Source organism: Harpia harpyja, chromosome 21 (genome assembly GCF_026419915.1).
Source record: "Harpia harpyja isolate bHarHar1 chromosome 21, bHarHar1 primary haplotype, whole genome shotgun sequence".
NCBI classification, from domain to species: domain Eukaryota; kingdom Metazoa; phylum Chordata; class Aves; order Accipitriformes; family Accipitridae; genus Harpia; species Harpia harpyja.
In genome coordinates, this window is record NC_068960.1 from 4,560,042 (window position 1) to 4,583,320 (window position 23,279).

Sequence of the window (23,279 nt, forward strand, 5' to 3'; positions counted from 1 at the left end):
GAGTGGGAGATGTGGCTTGAGTGATCCATATCCACTTCCCTGATCTTCCTCAGATTTCACATGTGACAGTGGTCTAGTCTCAGTTTCTCTGTAAAATGACATTTTTTTTCCTATCACATGGTGCTCAGCTGCTGCCGCCGCCACACTTCAGATAGTAGCAGATCTAACGAACACAATGTTTTCCCTTTTATGCTTGGACCCTAACTTTGCCAAAGTGCTTAGCTCCAAGCGCGTGTTGTCTTTGTTTAAGTAACTCTTCTGTTAAAACCACTGCAGTGGTAATTCCAGAAACACTAAAATACCACAATTCGAGGACCCACGGTTGTATGTAGGTTCAAGCGTGACCCCGGACGTGTTGCTGTGCAAAGAGGCTTCTCTGCAGAAAAGGGAGATTTGCTTGTCCCTTTTGGGCTGAGTTGCTGTGCTGGGATTCTTTCTAAATGCTTGCAAAGAGCCGTGTATGCAAAGCCCGGTCCGGGGGGGACCGGGCTTGCTTCGAACAGCTTTCCCCGAGGGTTTCCACACTGTTATTTTGTGAAATAGTCAGTAGATGGAGCTGTGACCTATGGAAGGTGTCCCACTGCTTACTGATGTGTTGCATGCTAAATAATCGTATTTATACGCCTGTATTTCTCTGCCCCAGAAATCTTGCGGGCAAGGAATTTGGATGACTTCAGGATTGCACAGCTACATAGCGTGGTTAGTGGGTACTTCACAAATGTGCAGGAGAAGTTGCTTTCCTGGTGAAGCTTACCAGCAGAAAACAGGCTGGGAGAGGGGATGGGAAATGCTTTGGCAAATATCCCCCTGGCCTCGAAGACAGGTTTTGTTTCCAGTGTGTTCCATTAGAATTTTGTTGGTTTTAGCTTAAGTGTTTAGATAGCTCCTATCATTGTAATGATTTCAAGGACTCTACAACACCAGACAATACAATCCTGTGAAAAGTCCTTGAAAACACACCTTGGAAAAGATCAAGAAAGCAACAATAAAAAAACCCCAAACAAAGCAAAACAAAAAAATCTCTGAGAGCACGGTGTCATTAGGGATTCTTCATACGTGGGGGGAAAGTGTCAAGGCATAGAGGCGAGTTGTGATTTATAGAAATGCAATCCAAGTTAAGCCACGGTAGAGAGCGTGGTCAGCAAGCGAAAGATCGTGGTGCAGCTGAAGTGTGTTTTGGGGAGGTGGGTGGGTAGCTGGGCTCAGCTGCTCATGTCTCCCAAAAGCGTTATTGTAATCTCCTGGGGTCTGATAGCTGCTGGGAGAAGGTGCAGAGGGCTGGGGCTGGCAGGGGTCCTGGTACAGCATCCCCCAAGAGCTGTGGGGTCGGAGTGGGGAATGGGCAGTCCTAGCTCAAGCTCTCTGCCCCTGCTCCCCTAGCCATGCTGGCTACCTGTCTCCAGCAAATGGCTTTGCAAAGCGAGTGTGCAACTTGGGTGACTCTGAGGGTTAACCAGTGCTAGAAAGTGCAGAGGATTTTACAATTTCAGGACAACCTGCCTGTTCTGGAGATCCAAGACCCGGAGAAAGAGAAACACTAACTTAACCTTCCTTCTGCCTGTGTCAGGTATGAGCACTGCTTAGTTTGAAGTGACATTCACAATAGGACTCCTGCCACTTTCCAGGAATAGCTATTTCAGTCTGCATTAGATCTTACTATTCAAGCTTCTGTAGCATTACCTAAATTTTCCCCAGCTTGTTATTGTCCTTTTTGAACATGAAAGTCTTGGCTGGATCTTACCTTTTCTTAAACTGCTGATTCCAGTGGCCCCGTGTGGCTGTGAGAGCCATGATGCTCGCTGAAGGGATGAAGCACCCTCCTGGGATTCAGTTGCAGAAATAGGGCTTCCAGGTGGGAGCATGGGGGTGAAACTGAGTATTTGGAAAGGGTTGAGTGAGCCAGTCCCTCTCCTGGCATTTAGCACAGGACTGAACTATCACAAATAAATTTTCGCTCACCTCGGAGCTAAGTGTTCCCCCCTCCCTTGTTGCTATTGCCCTGGATATCCCTGCAGTATTCCTCTTGCCTGGATTCTCATTGCGGGCTTGGCCTCAGAAAAGCCCTTTTGGGTAATCCTTTTTACTGTTAGATTGGGTGAGAGGCGGCTGTTAGGACAGTAAGCGAATGCAAGATCATCTTTGAATTCAGCAGAGTCCTCCAGCGTCCCTCCTGCACTGCCCACCTGACTGCTGCAATTGTATTGACACTGCAAAAAGCTGGTATTACCACCTAGGGCTTATTTGAGATTTTCAAGCTGTTTTTGCATCCCTTCACCACCTTCTCTTCCTTCTGACCTTGAAAAAGTCCCTCTCAGTACACTGCTGGCTTTCCTGGATCCCAGAGCCAGCACGGTAGCTGCCAATCCCACTCCGCTAGCCTAAGCATGTTGTGGGCTCAGGCCCTGCGTCTGATTGCAGAAGACTTAATGTATCGCTAGGCTGGTGTAGTGAATCATTAGCATCCTGTTCCAGCTTTCATTGTCTGTTTCATTTCCTGCTCTTGGAAACCCCTGAATCATTCTGTCACAGACTGAATAACAAACTGCATCCTTGTCAGCTTGCGTTACCCAAGAATTCCTCGGCGGGCTTGGCAAAGGCTGACTCTGCTTGAGGTGTGGCCCGGACACCTTTGGTCTACCAGGGTTGTTGTTTATGGGTGGGTTCAAATACTTTACAAGCCAGCACGGCTTGTGGGACCATCCCCAGTTTGGCATATTAATGTATCTTCTTTTGGGGGTACTAACATACCCCCTTCTTAAATGCATTCCTGCGGTTGACCCAAATGGCTTGTTCTAACTGCTAGCTCATGGGTTTTGAAGGGAATTCAGTCCTGAAACCTTCCTTAGTGGGTAGATTGGTTTGTGCATGAAATAGGTTTCAAGAAGTGTCCTCCTCTCTTTCTTGGCTGAGAAATAATATTGGAATAGCACTGTTGTGCTTTCTCTTCATGAGGGTGTAAAAGGCTGAACGGAAGCATTAACTGCAGCTTTAAAGCATTTCCATAGTAAAATAAATCTAATTGAGCCGTTATTGCAGTAGCTTTTTAATTTGTGGAAGAGATTAGGAAATAACTTTCAGCTTGCTCTGGCAGAGCACTCCCCTAGGACGTGTCCTGGGCGCTCTGGCATTGCTCTTTGGGTTCTTATTCCCTCCCCCTCTAATTGTCCGGTCACATTTGACTGATGCAGAGTTCAGCTGGCAAAATAATGCAAGAACCTCGATCTGCAAGCGTGTTTGATATAAACCTCAGTTCACAGGAGAAGTAGCGGAGTGTCATTCATGCCTTACAGAGAGAAACCACAGTAGAGAGATGTAATTTGCCTCTACTTGGGATGAGTCTGACATGTATTGCTCCTTCCCCATGGCACGATGCAGTGGCAGAGGATGCTGCATTGAAGATAATGGGAGAGTTGGCAGTGCTGTCTGCGAATGACTTCCAGAGTCCCATCTATACCCCTTTGTCTCAGATTGGAGGCTGTAGTGATGGGACTTAAGGTGAGGGGAAATCGCAGGCCTTGGGAGAATGCCAGTTTGTCCATGTAGACATGAGGGGATGGAAGACACCCTTAAAGGAAAACACTTTACGGAAGAAATATCTCATTGTGTGGAGTTAAGAGCAACCTGATGAATCACAACAGCTTTCCTCTGGAACTTTTGAAGTCCGTTTCTGAGGTTAGAAAATGAAGTCTGCTCAGCACTGGTACTCTGGCAGGGTTGGAAGTGAGAATGGCACTAAGGAATGGGTCTGCTTTAGAGTCAGTGTGTGGAGGCTTTGGACCCCTCTTGAGAGGCTTCTGAGGGATGAGCGGGGGGCAAAGGTCCTCCCTGCTCACAGAGGAATGGGCCTGGGGGAATCCCACCTGCAGTTTCTTTGGCATGGCTGGAAGATGCTCTGGAGAAGCTTCATTTTACACTATTGGCAGTCACTGTAAGCAAGGAGAGCTTTTGCAGTTCCCCGGTACTGGGTTCAGGGCACGGCCAGTGGAACAAATTTTAAGTGTATGTCTGGCCTTCCCTTAAAAGATGAGAAAAGTGTGTGTTTGTATGTTGGGTCATGCCACTTGTCAGCTGCTCCAGCTTGTCCTGGCATTTCCTCTGTTCTACCGTGCCATGCTTCAGGGACGGGAGTTTCCAGCCTGGCTCAGGTATGCTGGCTGAAGCTTTCAAGACAGATGCCATATTTGAACTTTCAGATGTGAGCAAGTCTTCCAGTGAAAACAGACTTCTGCTGTGCCTGGTGGAGGATTAACAGAGTTTTTGTGCATGTGGGCAAAAGAGCTGTGTACATGGCAGAAAGTGACTTGGTCTGAATGCCCTTCTCTTGAGAAACTCGGGCCTCTCCAGAAGCAGCTCACCAGCCTGGGGGGGAAGTCTAAGTGGAGGGGGGAGAAGGTGTGCAACTGCAGCAGAGACTGCGTTGCTACTGTGAGAGTCATGCAAACCACTGTCTACATCTGCTCTGTTCCCCCAAATCAAGCTTCTCCTGGTTTCCTTCCTTGCTTTTCTTCTTTAGAGCTACTTTTCCCATAAGCTCATCGCAGCTTGTGGAGTTAAAAAACGTGGCCTTGATCCACTCCTGATATGCCGTATTTCCTCATTTTATCTGGTGTGTGCTGCTTTTGTTGCCAGTTCTTAATTATACCACCTCGTGTGCCCTTATTCCCGCTTGCCAGCATTTGTGAAGTGGGATGTGCTGAAATGTCTGAATTTGGCATAGGGCTTTTCTTAGGTTTCTCTGGAAATCTCAAGGGGAAATACATTCAGCAGTCCCAAATACTGTCTTGTCCTTTCCTTTCCCCGTAAGGGAAGGTAAGTCTGAGCAGCACCTAACACAGTGGAGCTGTCATCTTCTGGGGTCTGTGGTGCAGAGAGTTGCAGGGGGAGCATAATCCATCGCTACAGGCTGGCTGGTGAGATTCTCCTCTGGCTTTGGGCTGCCCTTTAGCTCTATCAGCAAGTGGAGTCCTGGGGACTCACTGGCCTCTCTGGAGAGGTATGTCTGAAAACACACACTGCTAGAGTTTGCCGGGAGATAACTGCATTCCAGGGAGTGACTCTTTTGTCTTGCTAAAATCGAGGAAATCTGATCAAAGTGCAGCCTTGCTTTAGACTTTTTCTCTTTCTTTTTGACTTTGTCCCTGACCTACATATTGGATCCTGCCACGCTGGTTGGAAGTAATTGAGACGGTAGTGTTAGGCTATTTACCAAGCTGTTCACTTGAAAATAACCTTACTGCAGCCAGTCCACACCTGTTCTGGGATAATTTTGGAGACAAATAACAAAGTGTCATTAACCCTTTCAGTCACATGCAACCTGTTCAAGGTCTAACTGTAGAGTGAGGTTATACCTCTGCTGATGCTAGGAGGAATTTGTGACACAAGGTGCGCTTTGCTGTTTGTTTCCCAGCTCCATGGATGATTCTGGCCAGCTGCTGAAGTCAGGGCCACTATGTGTCCACATCTAAATGAGGACACTTCAGAGACCTCCTTGCTGCTGGGTGGTTGTTGGTTTGGTGTTGAGTCTGCTGGACCAGAGGCTATGCTGGAAAATATGTGCGTGTGGGGGTATTTTCTTTGTTATCCCAGTGGTTGTTTCTGATTAAAGGATCTGTTTTGAAGGGGCTGCTAGTCTGTTGCCTAGAAAACTTGCTTTCATTTAATTAATCATGATGAGTTTAGTCTGGAGGTTTTGTAGGGGAGAGCAAGCAAGCATATCCTTGGCTTTTCTCCCTTGGAAGAAAAGCAGGGTTTCATGTCTGAAACTGCAGCTCTTTTGTCTCCCCAGGTTGACATCCTTCTCTGTCCTTCGGGTTTTAATTTTACAAGCCATGTGCTTGCAGAGGTAGATCCAGTTTGAAGTCCATCCAGGTGTGGAATGAGGAAAGAACCGTCAAGAAGATTACAGGAGCTATTCTGCAACTCATTAACTCAATCTCTTCCCCTTCTTGTTATCTCCTCCCCATGCCTGGGGCCTTTCGAACTAGTGCTCTAAGTGCTTCTCACTTAATCTAGCCCACCTGGACAGGTGTATGAAGAAAGGAATTGCCTTCCGGGGAAGGACTAAAGGAGCATAGATTGCGGAGGGAGTCTGCTTTTGGGAACTGCTAATCCCAGTTTAACATTATGACAGCTGCTCGTTAAAATCAGGGTGTTTTTTAACAGGCAGTTAAAGGAGAGGCTTTGCACGCACATTTAGCTGAGAATAATAGTGAACCATGTGCATTTGATTTTTTTTTTTTTTCTTAAATCACGCAAATTGTACATGGAAAGAATTCTCCGGCGTCAACTTGCTGGGGTATGGAATTTACAAGGTTTGCAGTAACATACAGTTTCCTGTTGAGGGGGGGAGAAAATGACAAAGCTTTCTTTTTCTTTTTCTCTTTTTCTTTCTCTCTCTTTTTTTTTTTTAAGGTCAAGTTCAAACCTCTCATATAAATCCAGCCTCTTTGGAAGGTGTACTTACTGTGTGGGGGTTTTTCAGTTGTCTTGGTGGCAGATTGTCATGTAAACTTGTCTAGGTTCTCATTTTTATAGCTACATGTAAAGGCTGCTTATAAACTACAATTTTGTATACGGTGAGAAGGCAGCATGCAGATCTAATTTGGGAGAGTCTATATACAAAGAAAGAAGCAGAGGTTTCTTTGCCTTGGGGAGATGGCTGTTTCTTCCTAGCTGAACTTCAGTAAACTTGGTCTATTAACATGATTTTCTCTGCAGGACTGTGGTGTTGGATAAGAAACACGAAGAGCTGAGGCAGAGGTGGGACTATCAAAGAGACATTTGCTGTATTTTATGTAATTTCACTGCAGACTTTACCAACCGCCTCCCAGATCAGCGGTTATTTGCTGGTTGATTTCTTGTAGGCAGTGCTGTGGAAGTAAGAAACTGCGCAGCTCCTACACAAGCCCCCAGATCCACTCAAGGAGTGGTGTCCTTTTCTGCCAGCCCTTAGGCGTGAGGCATGAAGGGCAGGTCTGTGATGCAGAAAGATATAAAATTGCCCCAGGTAGCTTTGTTGCTGGAAATCCTTACTCCTGCAGCTACTTAGGTTCAGGCAAATTAATTCAACCCACCAGGACTGAGCAACTAGCCTTGGAATGGGAATTTCTCTGCTACAGATTTGCTCTACTCCAAATCATTTGTGGATGGGAATATCCTTTCTGTCTCCCAGGAAATGTCAGTCTCTCATGGCCTTTTCTTCAGCTGGCCGTATTGCTACCTGGGATTTTCATGTGTGTTTCCAGCAGCCAAATCTGCAGCCGTTCCCTTTCTGTTTGACAGAAATCTGGCTGTTTCAGAGCTAGAGATGAGCTGGGAATTTTCCAGACACACATCTGTTTAAGAGAAGTTTGAGCAGTGAACTCCTCTTTTGACCCAACACAACTTGGTTCAGCCTCAAGGGTCTGGTGCTGCCAGTTTGACTCTGCCTCCTTTAGAGTGATAATGAACTGGCCCTTGTCACACAGTTTGGAGGAAGCATCTTGGTGGCATGGGGCCAATAGTCACAAGTCTTTTAATCTTAAGGGTGTAACTCTTAAGCTGTAGCATAACTTCCCTTTACCCCCCAGCTTTAAAAGACAGAATTCTTGTTATGCAATGTTATCCCCCATGTTTTCTTACTCACCAGGTTGCTATCATGTAGAGCACTTGCTGATGGGGACCTGAGCTTTTTTTTTATGGTTCTTTTTACATTGTATAAATGGCTTTAATTTTTGCTGTTCTCTTCCTCTGCTCTGTAGTTACAACCCTGCTGCTTCTCTCTCATGTTGTCGTATCAGGCCTCTTGTTTGCAAGGTCTGGGATGTGTGCTAGAAGGGAGACCCAGTGGTGTGATGTTGGCAAGAAGAGCTGGGAGGGCAGGAGGAGAGTGGAGATTTCTCTGAGAGGGGACCAAAAGACTGAGGCTGTAGATTCAGAAACTGGAACCTAAAATTCAAGTGGCAAACAGGGATACTTGCTTGTGTTTCTGTTAGGGCAAATTCCTGTGGTGCCAAGACAGGTTTTCTGCAACTCGGATTAAAAAGGAGGCTGCAGTTCGTGCGCGCGCGTGTGTGTGCGCGCGCACACTTAAATGCTTATCTGCAGATTTGAGCTTTCTAAACTTGTCTGTGCTCTAATTGCAGAGTGTAGACTCTGCATGCAGAACAACCCAGCCTGAAGTGATAATCCCAGGCTCAACCCCGAGAGAATGCCTGGCACTACTCTGGCCTGATTTTCTTAATGGCTCTGCAACTTGCCACTGGTTTGTAGGTGGTTTAAATTGTTATCTCTGAGCACCTTGCCCAGCTCAGGCAGAGTGCTTAGGATCTCTGGTCTTCTAAGAATACCTATATGTTGTGATTTATTTATTAATTTTTTAAAACTTCTTCCTCCTTCCCCATGTTAGGCCTAATTTGGGCTTGCGTCAGCTCAACAGACTTGCTGAAAAGGAGTACAAGCCCAGCCTGCACTCCCTGCTGACACATGGAGAGGGGAGTGGGAGACCTTGACTTCCAGCTGCCCCTCCTGCCTCCTCTGAGCAAGCCTTCCTTGCCCCCACCACTGCATGATCTATATCCATGCAATCCCCTCCTCTTGCACTGGAGAATTCGTATTTTTCCTCAGCTAATAACCTGTGTCTGATTTAGCTTCCAGGCGGACCGCCCTGCATTAAATGTCGTCATTTTCCCTCTGCTTCATGAGGACTTGACAGAGGTCATCAGAGATGTCCCCATGCGGCACTTGGATGAAATTACCTTGTTTAAAAGCAGAGTGGCCGAGGAACCTCCCAACTTGTGGTGGTGACTGTCACAGCATGGAAAGGACAGTCAGCGTGAGCACACAAATAGCTTCTTATTGGCCTGGATTCCCCATCTTCAGCTCCTGGCCACCTCACTGGATGCTGTACAATCACTTTAAATAGGTGCAATTGCAAATTAAAAACAGCTGGTCCTTTGCAGTGGGGAAACACCTATTGGATATTGCTTGCATCTGAAAATCCTGTCTCAAAGGCTTCTGGAATCTGATGAGTATTTCCTTGTGGTTAATATGAATTGTTTTGTTATTTTACTGAAGTTAACGGTAAGAGAAACTGACTTAACGATGCTCTTTCCCCTGTGTCGCCTGGTGTATTTCCTAAGGGCCCCCATGTACTTTGGCAGTGTGCTTTGTGATATTGGTGGAAATCATTCTTTGCTTCTGTCTATTTTTGGCAAAGTAGAAAGCCTAAGCCAGCTAAGAGGCACAAAAATGTGTTGCTCAGTTAAAGTGCATCGCATCTTTTCTATGTTACAAATACGCATTTGTAGTCACACACATGCAATCAGAGATATTTAAAGAATTTTTTTTTTTATTGAGAAGTACCACAAGGACTCTTTTTTATTTTTGAATAACAAATTAAGGTCATTAGCACCTTGACCATGGTATGTTCTTGCTGATGCTGTTTCCATCAGTCTGGTGGAATAATTTCTCAGCTCTTTTGGAAATCCTTGTCCTAGGGTGGATGGTGCCTACAGTGAATAAGTTGAGGCTCAGATCTGATTTAAATGCAGTCTGTCTTGCAGTGTAGATGGGAATGCAGTGTTCCAGTTCTGTCCTTAGATCCCATGCCTTGAGCTCATGCTAATTTTAGAGATGTTATGAAGTATTTTCACAGTGTGATTTCAGTCGGCTTCTCTGCTCCACAGAACTTCCTCAGGCATCAGTAGTGGTCTGGATCACTTTCATATTGCCTTATTTACTGAGCACTTTTGAAAGCATCAGACAGCTGTACCAAAAGCCAAGTTACAAATTCCTGGAGCTACGTTTCTGGGTGGCAGTCGGATTTCCCTTCTGCTGGAGTATTTTGTGGTAGCACACTGGGTCTGTCTTCTGCAAAACAGCTATCAGCCAGGACTGTCTAACTTCTCCACCTAAACACTCCCTAAAGTGTTGAGCAGTGCTTTTCTGGGGAGGCCCAGTGTTGTCCAAAGATGATGTCCCCATCTCCTTGTTGGCATTTTCTACACAAGATGCTATCTCCCAAATGGTGTTCTGCCATCAGTCGTTCGTAGGAAGCCTGGACTGATGGGATGGATTTGAGAGCAAAATGCATCTCAGCTTTGGAGGACTTTCCCTCTTTACTTTCCCATCAGTCAGGTGTGAACCTGCCTGGAAATCTGTCTTGCAGGTGTAAATCTTGAGACAGACTGTGGTAACCCTTGTGCTCCGGTAGGTTATGGTGTTAACGAGCAGGTTAATGTTAGCCTTCTACTAGCACAGGTCTGTGCATTGCTAAAACTAACCCCTGCATGTGTTTGCTGTCTGCCCTGAGTTTCTCTCCCTTCCCTGCTCAGGACAGGGTGCCAGCAGCGGTCGCTGGTTTGCGGCCGGTAACAAGGTGGTGAGGCCAGCTCGTGCTCCTCTGGGAACGGCTGCAGCTGAGCTGCGATCACCTCCGAAGTATTTGAGACTCTGCCTCAGGTTAGACACCGTGCGGGTGAGTGCAAGGAGCTGGTGCCCTGTTCTTGGCATCCTGCCACTGTTTTCTCTCCCACTCTCCCAACGAGGTCGTTTTTTCTACCTCTTGTCATATTACTTGCCTGTTTGAATCCCTCTCTCCCTCTCCAACAGCTTCTTCTCTCCTTCTCCCTCACTTCAGCAAATCAGATGTACTTTTTGGCAGGAACACGAGCCACTGCTCTGTCCAGTTCTGGCCACTTCAGCTCTGCCTAGTTTTTGTCCGGGTTTCTTTCCTAGAATAAATAGCCAGGGTTAGGCAGCGAGTGTTTGCAAAGCTGCTTTCTCCTCCTTGTGCTTCTAGCCTCAGGGCAGGGTAGAGGGAAGGCTGAGGGTAGGGATCCAGCTCTCTGATGCCTAAGGGGACCTGTTTGGTCCTGTGGAGGAATCCCAATGTTTGGTACGTCCTACAGTAGCGAGGCCATTGCCATCCTCAGCAGGGATTTCCCCTCCACATACATGCTGTGGCACTGGCAAGAGTTTGGCAAAACCGCCAGCTTGCCTGTTCCTGTCCTGCTGGAAAACTCAAAAAACACCTGTTGCTTAATGGTGGTGTTAACCCTTTGGTCTTGGGGGTTAGAGTAACCTGATGAAACATGCTGTACCTTTTGCTTGGCAAAGCGATACCCATCTGCCTCGTGTCTTGCTAGATGGGGGCAGGCAATCAGGCATGTTTTATAATGCCATTATTCTGTTGCCTGGAGTATGATGTTTAGACATCTGTATTCATGCAAGCAGGTCAGAAGTCCTGATGCAAACGCTACCAGTTATAATCGGGGCTAGGAAAAGTCACCTACAGGCAATAAAGATAGCACCACAAATAGCGATAAAGAGCTAAAAACTCCTTCCACCCCCGACTCCCCAACTCTGGGCCAATGCTCGATATCTCTACTACAAATCCTCTTATGGTGAGTGAGAATTTCCGCTGCTTCTGCACTCCAGGCAGGATTCACCAGATGTTAATAATGTGCTTATTTTCTCTAAGTGCTATTTTGGCATCGGTGTTAATTACAATTTATATTCTGCAACATTTACACTGGGAAAAGAACCCACCCTAATAGTCCCCAATTGGCAGAGCCGGGCTATTAAACATAGCACCATATGTTCTGAGCAGAGCAATATATGGGACTCGGAGCCCACTCAGCGCTGAGACTCTGGCGTACAGCATTAGAGGAGGAGAGGAGAACGGAGAGATGGGTGTTTTGTTCCTAGCTTTTATTTAATATGAAATCCCCCCTCCTTTTCTCTGGTCTCTATCCCCTCTCTCCAGAAATCTCTCTCCCTCCCTCCAGAAATCTCCCTCCCGCTATCTGTGAGCATCTAATGAGGTGATCTCCGAGCCTGCTGATGCCACTGTCCGTAGTCTAAAATAAATGAATTCAATTACGGAAGGTGCCCTTCTTGCAAGGAGTGCCTCTGCAGGATTCCCAGTCCCTGCTGGCGTGTCTCTTGCTGCGCTCCAAATCAGACCTCTGATCTTTGGGGACTGCAGAAGAAATCTTAGCTTTGACCACCAACGAGGTGTCTGCGCTTCTTTGGGAGAAGGATAGTCTGGGACAAGTGCCATTAGCGTGTAAAATCAGAAGTTGTTTGCTGCTCTGCTAGTCTTGTTTAGCAAAGTAGCATTTGGTTCCTGCAGGCTGGGAGGGTCTAGACCTGAACAGTGACAGTGGTTTTGGTGGGGGGAATTGGGTAGGGCTAAGTCATCGGTGTTTCGGTAGGTTTCTTAGAAGGACTGTGGGTTAAAGGACTGCCTCCTCGGCCGTTTTACAAAGCTGATTTCATGGTTGCTTTAGAAAACGGCAGTGTATCCACTGCTCAGTTGGGAAAGGGGGCTGTGTGGCAACTGCCTCATCCTTCAGGAGAGCTTGGACTGCAGTCGCTCGTCTGTTGGGGAGGTGGTTCGGCAGGAGGAGAAGAGATGGGAGTGAAAGGAGGCAGGGCAGGACCGCGTCCCGGACCTCCAACTGGAAGCCAGACACACACCGTGAGACTTGGCCTCAGTTTCCCCACTTGTGAAAGGGGAGGGCTCACCCGCCTCGTGCAAGGGAGCTTGCAGGGGTGCAAAACGCTTTCCCCTCCAGACGAGGTGGTGCTGCCTTGGGGGGAGAGGGCAGGGCTGGGGTTGCTAATGCAGGCTGACGGGTAGCAGAGCAGCAACCCTGCTCGCTTTAATTCGCATGACTACCTCCTCCTCTGCTGAGGCGTGTGAGACTCCCAGGGGAGCAGAGCAGGATCTGTCCCTTTGCCTTGCTGATCTTCAGAGGCATGAAAGTCCTCGGGCGACGTACTGTGCATTGTGAGGTGCTGGGTACTTTCTCCCAGCAGCCCTTTTTTAGGACGGGGTATCCCCCCACAGCTGCAGAAATGTGGGACTTTTCCGTTTGCAGAGTTAATCGGTGCAGAAGGGTTATTTTGTCTGTTTAAGTGAGATGCGATCCCCCCTTGGCTGGTCCCAGCAGAGAGTGTCCATCCAAAGCTCCTCTTCCCTATCTGCAGGGAGACCTGCGCAGGGAACCATGCGAGCCATGCTGGGTATTGCAGAGGCAAATCTCCTTCCACTGCAGCTCTCCTGCCTCTTTGATTAGATGCGCAGGCAGCCGGGGTACTCTAGCAGGAGAATCATTTCCATAGAAACCAATTGGGATGTTGTACGGGGAATAATGATTAATAGTGAAGAGATGTTGCCTCAGGCCCTTTTCATTTTTTAGGGGGCAGCGAGGGACAAACCGGAGCACAGGTGGGGGGACAGGCAGGCTCGAAAACTAATGGAAACCATCCCTTCCATTAATTTCCAGGGCACCTTCCCCTCTTTTCCTCCTACCCTGCCCCCCACTGCTGCTTCCCAGCTTTCGTCAAATTTTCAAAATGGCTAACCTGGTTAGAAATAATCATAATAATAAAAAAGGATGGATGAGGTCTGACTACTAACATTGTTGCTGTTAGCAGCAGGATTTCAGCCATAAAACATGAAGCAAGGGAGGCATTGACCTTTCCGCTGTTTGAAATGAATGGAGACATCAATATCTATTGTTTTGTGGCATTGACCTCTGACGCTCTCGTTTCGCCCTCCCCTTTCTTTTTTTTTAATTTCCCCCTGACACTCGAGGAAAGGGGTCAGTTTGTACCATCTATTGATCCTGATCTTACTTGGTGATAGGGAAATAATTAGAATTTTAAAGATCTCTGCTGCACACTGGCAAAATACATACACAGACGCGCACGCTAAGCCCCCGCTTCCTGCGTTGCGTTCTCCCCCCTTCCTTGCAGAGATTCAAAGCTCTGAGATCTGAAGGAAGACAGATCAATATAGGTTTAATCATGATGGGGTTTTTATTTCAGTTTTTTAAATGGTAAAGTGTAACGTTTTATGTTAATGTTGTCGGAGTCTGGCTGCCTGGTGCCTTGTTTTATTTATTGTTTTAAGTAGCCCCTTCTTTTGTGAACTTCATCTATGTACAGAGAATGTGAAATCAGGCATTGCTAATTAGCTGTATGACAATTAAGTAATGTAGCACAAAACCATTAGGACACTGGATTTGTTTTTGAAGTTTGTCCTTTGAAGTGGAAGCTGCAACTCCCTGCCCAAGGCTGCTGGGGAAAATGTTTTTCTATCAAAACTTTCTTTGAAAATGAAATGTCAGTGTAAGAGTCCCTATTTCTGTCGTCTCTCCCTATAAACAGCGGGTGGAAATTGTTTCTCATTGTAAAAACTGCTGGCATTGATAGAAAGGGGAATTCAGAAAAGCATTAAATGGGCAGTTGGTCTCCAAACACCCTCGGTTCTGGTAGAGATGTTACCAGAACTGCTTTTTTAGCTTGTTTAAAGAGAACGGTGCTGCTTTAGGAGAGAAGACCCAGGTCACAACCAACGCCCTGGAGATGGCAAAGGGAGGTGGCCTTCAGAACTGTGGGTTCGCCTCTGATGCCTCAAGTGCCATCAGGATGCGGCGCAGCCTGGTCACAAATACCGACAAGCTCCTCGGTTCGGGCTCCTCCATCTGTGCGCTCGTTTGACACTTGTGTTTGCATCTGGCCTTTTGTTCTAGTAGTGAGTCGAATTCAGAATGTGCAACTTTCATGTACACTGGTGGCATGTAAAACTTCAAATAAAGAGTGAAACTGATTTTGAACCAGGTCTCTCTCATTGCCTCCTGCCTTTTACTTCCCTTTAAAACCAAAGCCCAAAGCCATCCTCCTAGGAAGCATGCTTTGGTGTCGCATTTTAAGTTCAAGCAATGTGAAGTGAGTTGCTGCGGTGAGGTGTACGTGGGCAGGGATGTGCCTGGGTGTAGCCCCACTCTGGACTGGGAGCTGTGGAAGTGTCACCCGCTGGGAGTGCTGGGGTGAGTGGTGCTGATGGGGTTTAGAGCCTTGTTCCCCCAGGTCTGAGGGTTGCGGATGCTGCTCTGTGCACCTTGGTGCTTATGGCTGTGGGCTCAGCTGCACGTTGAAGAAGGAGCTAGTTTGTGTTTAGGAAATGCTTTTCCTCCATGGATCTCCGAGCACTCAACTGCTGAGCTGTGTTGCTGTGGGACAAAACAACCGTTATCCCTGGGTAAGTGAACCAAAGTGACTTGCAGAAGGTCCGCTACTCTGAGAAACCCCAGGCTACAACATACGCCTTGCTCCGACCACTCCAACCCTCGGGCAGCAGTCTGGACCTGCACTGCTTCTTTGCGTGAAGCCAAGAGCTGAAATCAAGGGTCTGGTTAAATGTGAACTGGCGTGGCCAAAGTCCCATTAATGCCACCATGACTGCGTGGACGTAGTTGAGTTGGGATGGCTGAGGCTGTGGGAAGGGGAAGCCGGTGTGGTGGAAGCGGACAGCATGAGCTGCTTGTGATGATGGAAACTGCAGGCATTAACCTACCCTGGCAGCAGCAGTTCTGCCCTTGCAGCCACGGCAGACGTGTGGTCCCTGGATCCTGGGGGCCTGCAGTGGTGGCTGAAAACGTTATTGCCACCAAATATTGAAGGGGTGGAAGGGAGTGGGATGGATGTGCTGGACCACAGCCCTGTGCACGATACAGCTGGGGCAGTGCCAGCCTCTGGGCTTGCCTGCGCAGAAAGGCTGGTCAATGCTAAAGAAAATATACATCCTATTGAGCTGTCTGTTGTGTTGCTGTTTCTAGGGCACAGGATAGTGATACACGGGGAAACCTGGCTTCAGGTACTTGCAGCACCTACTTTGGATTAAAAAAATCCACAAAGCAAACATGCAGGAGGCACAGCTTGGTGGAAAATGGTGCAGCTCATGTAACCACATGCTTAAATCAACTCACCCCAGGTAGGTGAAGCAGTAGGAGATCACTCAAAATTGATGTGTGATCAGTTTTTAAAAGGTGAGTGCATCCGTGCAGGACTTGTGGTGGGACTGCAGGAGAGCACGTGTGCTGTGGTCTCTCCACAGTGATCCAAGGTACTGCACCAGGTTTTATTTCTGAGGGGATCATGGGCTCTCCTCTGTTGTTTTTCTGTTCTGGCAGGTCTGCTCACCAGGGCATGGAGCGGAGACCCTCCCTTCACCCCTCCTGCACTTGTGTTTTAAGTTATGGATTTTATTGTTCCAATAACTTTTATCTAAATGTGTTTTTTGGGGGAGGGAGGAAAGAGATAAGGAGGGAGGAGGCTGAGGAAAGAATGTGCTTTTGGACTCTGCTAAGCCTCCAGCTTATCTCCGGGGCTTGCCACGGGGTTTCAGCATTAACGATCCCAGAGGAGGACTTAAGGGGGAAATGGCTGAAAGGGACGTGGTCGATACGATACCTTGGTGGGAGGAAACCCGGGGAAGGCCCGTGCAGAGCAACCCTCTCCCCTTTCGGTACTGATCTTGTGCCCTCTGCCAGCTCGGCAGGGAGAGACATGACTCAGTCTCCAGAAGGGGGAACTGGAGCGGAGGTGTGAAAAGTCTGAGGGTTGAAGAGCTCAGCTTGGTAGGGGGAGAGATCTCCTGCGACCGCTTGGATGTCTTGGTGTGCTTCTGGTTTTGCCCTCACCTATACAGCCATTATTTGGGCAAATGGGGTATTGATCTCTGCGAGGGAGAGTCAGCAAGAGGCAATTCTGCTTGCTGTGGGGAAGGAGGAGGCTGGGCAAGTGCCTCAGACTAGATCATGGCAATCCAGGATGTGTTTAAAGAGAAGGAAAAATAAAATTGGGAAGGCTACTGGCTTGTTCTGTGGGTTTTCTCTCTCCTTTCCTGCCTGTCTCCCAATGGGGATGGGTGACTGCAGGGCTGGAGCCCTGCACCTCCAGAGATGCTCGATAGCCCCTGGGCTGTCAGAGACCTTTGGGCTCATGGCAGTGTGTGGATGTGCAGAAGACAGTTCCCAGATCCTTGTCGTCCTCCAGACCCAGCTGTGTGAAGAGGGTAGGGTGGGACCTGCTGGTGGAGAACAAGGCTGTGCCTGCTTTTGCTTGCTGTGTGAATGGGAAAGGAGACCTTATACTTGCAGGTCTGGGTCGTTAATGATTTCCCCCGCTTGCCAAAGTGCCATGCAGTGGGGCAGTGGCTGTCCCCTGCTGCCTTCCCCACCTCTCTGCCTCTGTTTTCTGCCCAGCTGGCTTTTTGCTGCCTGGTTTAACTGGGCTTGCTGGGCAGCAAGTACCAGCCTGCTGGGAAAGCAGCAGGCTACCACTAACATCGCAGCTCTGCAGCCTGCGCGTGTTGGGCAGAGGAGGGTCGGCGTTGGGGGGGCTGATGCACTCAGGGTGTGAAGAAGTCCTGGAGATTCAGCGAGGAGGCAGGGGAGAAGCATCTTTAACAATATTTCTAGCTGTGGAAAGAAGCTGGCTGGTAATTGTAGTTTTAAGGGTTTGGGGAGGACATTCAAATGGACCAGACGATCCAGTTCTCTTCTGCCTGGAGATCTGGTCCTCCTCACTTTGCAGAGTCTCTTGCTACTGGGTACCTGAGCACTGCAGGTCAAAATGGGAAGCGTGGATGAGCACTAATGCTGCTCTCTGGGCTGGTCCAGCTGATGTATTTTTCATAGCCCTTATCTCCCACCAGCTGCTCTTCAGCATTTGATGCGTCTTGGGTGACAGCACCTCGGGGGGGCTGGTCTGCAGGGTGCTGGCTAAAACACCTCCCAGACCCTCACTCTCAGCCTACAGCAGCGAACGCTTGTTTTTCCATCTGCTGGGACCTTGTCCGGGAGGTCTCTAGGCCTGGGATGGGAGGAGGAGATGTCCTTTGGGTCTGTGCTCTGAGTGCGACTTCTCACCCCCTGGATCAATTTGGGAGCGGCTTGTGCATCGCTGGCTCCAGGATGGAGGCAAGGGAGAAGGCAGCATGGAGGAGAAAAGCCAAATAGCTCCATCTCCCAGAGGCTTTGTCTGTGGCCGCAGGATGCAGCTGACAATTTGCAAGGTGCTAATTTTGTGCTTGCCACTTCCCAGACCCTAGAGACAGCCTTTCCCCGGGGGCTGACAGGTGAGGCAGAGGTGGAGGATGCGTGCACGAGTGAGAACCTGCTTGTGAGCAACATTCTGACCACAGGGATAGGTGGAAAGTCTTGGGAGAGACCAGGAGAGGAGAAATGGTGTTGTCAGGGCATGGACAAGCCGTAACCCTGGTTCAGTCCCCATGATCCAGCCCTTTTTGTGCTGTCCCGGTGGGACACGTGATGGTTCTCGTGGTGGTGTGGACTGTCCCATCAAGCAGAGATTTGGAATGGGGTGGTCCTGTAGTGCCATCCTTTGGTGCTGGGGCCCATGGTGGCTTTCTGGTTGGCATCAAAGTGGACTCCAGTGTCCCATTCCCATTTCACCGTGCTTGAATTTGCTTTCTGGTGTGGCGGTGAAGGCTTGCATGGAGAGGGAGAGCCACAGCGAGTGGAGAAGAGGAGGAAAAGGATGAGCTTTCTCTCTCCTATGAAGCACAAATGGATGGAGAAGTATTTCTGAACAAACAAGTCTCTCATCCCTGTCTCCTGGAAGCTGCATTATCAGAGTACCATCGCTGTCCTCTCTTCTCCTCCCCCCCGATGAATGGGAATTAAAAATACAACTAATAAAACCCTTCTACTTTCTCCAGGAGGAGGAAAAAAAAAGAAAAAAAAGCCTTGAAAATGCTAAAGGACATAAAGGGCATTCATGAAAGGGTTGGATGGTAGTTATTGCAGCAGGGGGAAAAACAACATTATTTCACTGTGCAGATAAAAGGAAGTGGAAAAGCAGCATATTTATAGCTAGGGAGCCTGGATTCCTTGTTAAGCCGCTATTATCAAATTAATGTCAAAATGCATCAAACAGGCACGAGTGTTCTGGGCCCCTTATGCAAAGTGCTTGCAAATTGGTTACAAATACATTTGTTTACAGGGTACGAGGCAGGAGCGAGCTAATTAGTCATTGTAGCAGGGTTGTTTTGTGTCTTTTTTTTTTTTTTAATTTTTTTGGCAATTACACAAACAAGCTGTTTTGAAGTATAAATACGCGCTGCGTTACAGCCCCTTTAAAAGGGAATCAAATAGAAATCGTGGGATGTGGAGGGCTTGACGTGAGCGGTGTGGAGCATCGTTGCCTCTCCTCCCTGGCCTCCGTGCGGACACAGCAGCCCTTGCTGGGAGCTCGGCTCCGGGAAGCGGTGTGAAAACCCATCCGAGAGCATCGGGAGGAAAATACGTGGGTGGAAAGGGAACGGCTGGTGTTTTTGGGTCCTCTGGGGGGCCTGATAGCTGCCCCTCGTGTGGGGCACGGTGCCGGGATGGGGATGGCTGTAGCTGCTCCAGCTAGCTGAGTACTTTGGATGCCATGAGGTTGCAGCCACGTCCCGTGCTGGGGACTGGCCCTTTTGGTACAGGACCTGTTAAGGATTCAGCTGCCCACCGGTATCGTGGGAATTCACTTTGAGCCTGGGATGTTTTGGGGCGCTTTGGCTATCAGCAGCAGCAGCTGCCAGCTCGGGTTATGAAGCAGCTTGTGCCCAGCTAGTGGTACCAACGCGGTTTCGAGGGATGCTTGGACTTAGAGAGCATCCCCTGGATGGGTGATGGCATCCACTTTGCATAAAGAAAGGAGTCCGGTGTGAGCTCCCCCAAGTGAACGTTGTCTTTGGGGCTTTAACCAAACCATGGGCTGTGCCTCCCAAACCACGTGAAGCAGGAAAGCTTCTCTGATCCTCAGCGGTGGGAATGGCTGGGGAGGGGAAATTGGTTGAGGGGCAAATGGAAACTTCCCGCTGCCCCACATCTTAATGAGTCCCGTTCTGGGAGTAAATCACACCTCTGCCACTCAGGGAAGCTGCTAATCGAATCTGCTCTGGTGGGGAAGGATAAAGCCAAGGGGAGTTTACTACCATTATTATTATTTTTAATTTACTAGGAAAAAGAAAGGAGAGAGGAAGAAACAAGTTATTGCCCCTCTCATGCTGGAGGCCCTAGCATTTCTTGGCAGAAGGTGTGCAAACAGCCCCGCGGCTGCTTCTCTGTTTGGATTCATTTCTGGTAAAACTGCCCTTCAGGCTGGAATAACCCTTCTGAGCAGGTCCTGCAATACCAGAGGTGCTGGGAACATTGAGTTTAATGCCGTCATAAAACCCTGCTGTGGTTTCCATTCCCTCGAGGGGGGCAGTGACCGTGCAGGACAGCTGTGCTCAGCACGGCTTTCATACCAGCGCTTCCCAGCCAGCAAAGCCTGGGGTGCATCAGCTCTTGCCATGGTGTGGATGGAGCTGGATGGCTTCCTGAGGTCCCTTCTGGGGTTGGAGCTTTCTTCTCAGAAGCCCCTGGGCTTGGTGCAGCTGAAGGGACACGAGCCCGGTTGAGCTCCACAAACCCCGTTCATGATGGTAGTTAATAGTCCCGAGTGTGATGAAGAAGTATTTTGTGTCTCCAGCCTCCCAGCTCTTCCATGGTTTGCAGATGTTGGGTGCAGCACATCACCGAGCTCATCTGGGTGGGAAGTGAGGACCACCGAGAGCGGTGGGAGAGGGCAGGGCTTTCACCAGCCCCCTGCAGATGCTGTGATGTTTGCACCAGGTTTTATTCTTTTAAAACTCAGGGTAACGTTTCTCTGCACCTAGGACCTGCTTTTTTAGTGGTACCTTCAAACTCCAAATCTCTCATTACCATTTTCTTTCTTGTCCCGTTGACTTTTGCAGGCTCATTTGCCACAGGGAGGGTGACCAACTCCGTCAGGATCAGGGTGTATGATTTTGAGGAATGTTCCTATTTCCAGCGTAATCCTACCCCTGCCCTACAAGCTCTGCAAGAGCACGGCTCAGCTGGTCAACAAATGTGTGAGCAGCCTATTGCAATCAGGCTTTAACTAAGTGCCCAGTTGTTTTAATCAGAATGTGTCTCTCTTCATTTATAGCAGGGTTAAGGCTCCGGTTTGACTGTCATCTCCTGTTATTGTTGGTGACCGTGTCAGGGGAAGGGATCTTGCTCTGTTTTGAGCAGTTGGGTGTTTCACGCCTGCTTTTCTCATGCAGGGTTGTGCCAGCATCTTCTTGCTCTGACGGTCAGGAGCAGACCTCAAATTCCCACCCTCTTTAAGTTACGCTGGTTTGTACCCTTCCTCTTGGATCAGTGCTGACCTTCAGCTGGTTGAGGTCTGCTGTCCTTCTCAATATTTTACTCCCCTTGAAATATTTGCCTTTCAAATGAAGTTCCCCCAGTGTCTGGTCTAATGGCACTGGTATTCATCTGCCTTTACTGAAAACGCTTCTCAAATTTAAAATTGCATTTGCCTTTTCACCCATCGGTGGCTCTCAATCACCTCCTGATGTCCCAACACACCTGGGTCCATTCTTGCCTCACTACTTTCCATACAGGCTGCCGCCTTATACCCAAAATTTGTCCTCGCTGAATGCATCACCTTCCCCATTGTGCTGCTGGTGGGAACCTCCCTTCCATCGTGCTGCTCCTCAGGGCCACCCAGTTCCCAGGGGAAACCAGCTCCTCCCCGACCCGCTGCCACAGGCGTTTCCTTTGTGCCAGGATTAGTTGTGATCCCAGGACTGATCTTCCTTTCTCAAAAAAGTCAGGTGGTGCTGGGGAAATCCAATATGATCTTACTCTCTTTAGGTGTAGGTGACAAAATGTTGGTCCCACATATATTTTTGCTTTACACAACATCTCTCTAAATGGCTTTTAGAGCCTCAATTTACTGCTGACGTTGGCCTAGCAGTCTTTCATTTCTCCCTTGAGTTGCTTTCCCCTTTCCTAATGCTGGGGACACCGTTTGCCTTCTTCCTGTGCTGTGACACCGCTCACATCTTGCTAACGCTGGCTACCCAAATCCTGCAGTTCCTTGAACTGCCTCCTTCGACGTTCTGCGCTGGAGGTTGAGGTGGTCAGATCTTCCGCACGTGTCCCTTACCAAGGAGGGTCTGTATGGACCTTCTGGGTCTGTATCACCTTTCCTGGGCTGCAAGATGCATGTAGTGAGAGCCAGCTCCTCCTGATGACCAACATGCAACTTGCAGCTCATCCCAGTGAGTGATGTGGAGGTGGTGGTCACCAGATAACTCAATGGAGCTGTGTTAGCTGGTGTGCTTACTGCATGAACCCTGTGCTGGGTTAACCACAGGAATCCAGCTCCATTTACAGTCTTGGATTAAAAAAGAAATCATCAAAAGACTTGAAGAAAGCTTTAAGGGTACGCAACTCGAAGGGCTTATAAGTTACAGCAGACCAGAGCGAAGGTGGTGCGGGCAGCCCTCCTCACCTCCTGGCAGTAGGACGCAATTTCTCCTTGCATTGCCAGGAGCCGCTTCTTTTTTAAGAAGACCAAGATGCTCAGGGTCTCCCCACTGCACCGGTCCTCTGGGAATGCCACGTGACTCCCGGTTTGCATTCTCTTTCCCTGCCTGCAGCCCTGCCGATGCCAGCATCGCCCAGTGCCTGGATCAGGCCAACTCAAGAACGATGAACAGCCATGCGGTGGTGAGCCTGGTGTACTGGTGCTGGCTGGGGCAGCACGGAGAGCTGGGCTGGAGGGTCGTGCTGTGGCGCGAGGGGTATCGCTTGGTCTCCTGGATGCCGCGCTGCACAGATTTGGGCGTTTACAAATGCTCTGTGGTGACGCTGATGGTGATGTTTCTTTGGTGAGGAAGAGCACAAACCGCCTTGGGATCACAGACCACGGCCAAGTCAGTGCCTTCTGCTCTCGGGGCAAGACGCCGTCTTTGATGCGAACACCTCGCAAAACCTTGATTTACACTGAAATGAGCCAATGGCTTTAACCTGGGGCTTCTGCGTTGGCATGTTGAAGGGTGCGTGTACACGCATGCAGGCGCTTTCCTGCCTCTGGGCAAGGATGAGAGAGCAAACGTGACAGATGTTAGTCACTGCTGGCGGTGGGGATGCTGCGGTGATGAGCACGCCAGGAGGACCTGAGCAGAATAGCAGCCGGGTAATGAGTGCAGGAGGAAGGATGGGAGTGGAGACAAGGGGAGAGCTTTTCAGAGCGGGTGAATTTTGGTTGCTTTCTGGTGAAACCTGTGGATTCCTTGGGATGGGGAAGGCTGGGAAGTGGCTCCAGGCAGCTGGAGCTGCAGAGTGTGATGGTTTTGCCTTGCTGGGATGGGATGATGGGGCAGGGCACAGACTCGTGCTCGATTTTTCTTCTGTGCTGTTAATTAATGTAGCAAAGGTGAACCCTTTCTTGGAGAGACAGGCGCTGGTGTTGTGTGAGAGCAGATCAGTGTGGCAGTGACTTCCAGGCTGCCTGGTGAACTGAAAGCCTTCAGTTTCCAAACGTGCCCAAAATACACAAGGACCATACTTGGTGTGTCCTTGGGTGTGTTCCTCGACGGTCTCCTCTCCCATGTCGGGAGGGGATGGCAGCGCTGC

The 23,279-nt window shown here is 49.0% G+C and overlaps 1 protein-coding gene across 3 annotated transcripts in view; it reads left to right on the top strand.

Annotated features, from left to right (window-relative positions):
• The window catches only part of FBXL18 (F-box and leucine rich repeat protein 18), a 40,978-nt gene that overhangs the window by 10,219 nt on the left and 7,480 nt on the right, over positions 1-23,279 (top strand). Inside the window, exon 5 of one of the 3 annotated variants that reach the window (XM_052772917.1) lies at positions 8,628-14,609. The exons of the other annotated variants lie outside the window; for them this stretch is intronic. Within the exon in view, the coding sequence (XP_052628877.1) occupies positions 8,628-8,784 (157 nt within the window). The 3' untranslated portion in view covers positions 8,785-14,609. Of the gene's footprint in view, positions 1-8,627; positions 14,610-23,279 lie in introns of those variants that run through there. 3 annotated transcript variants of the gene reach the window in all.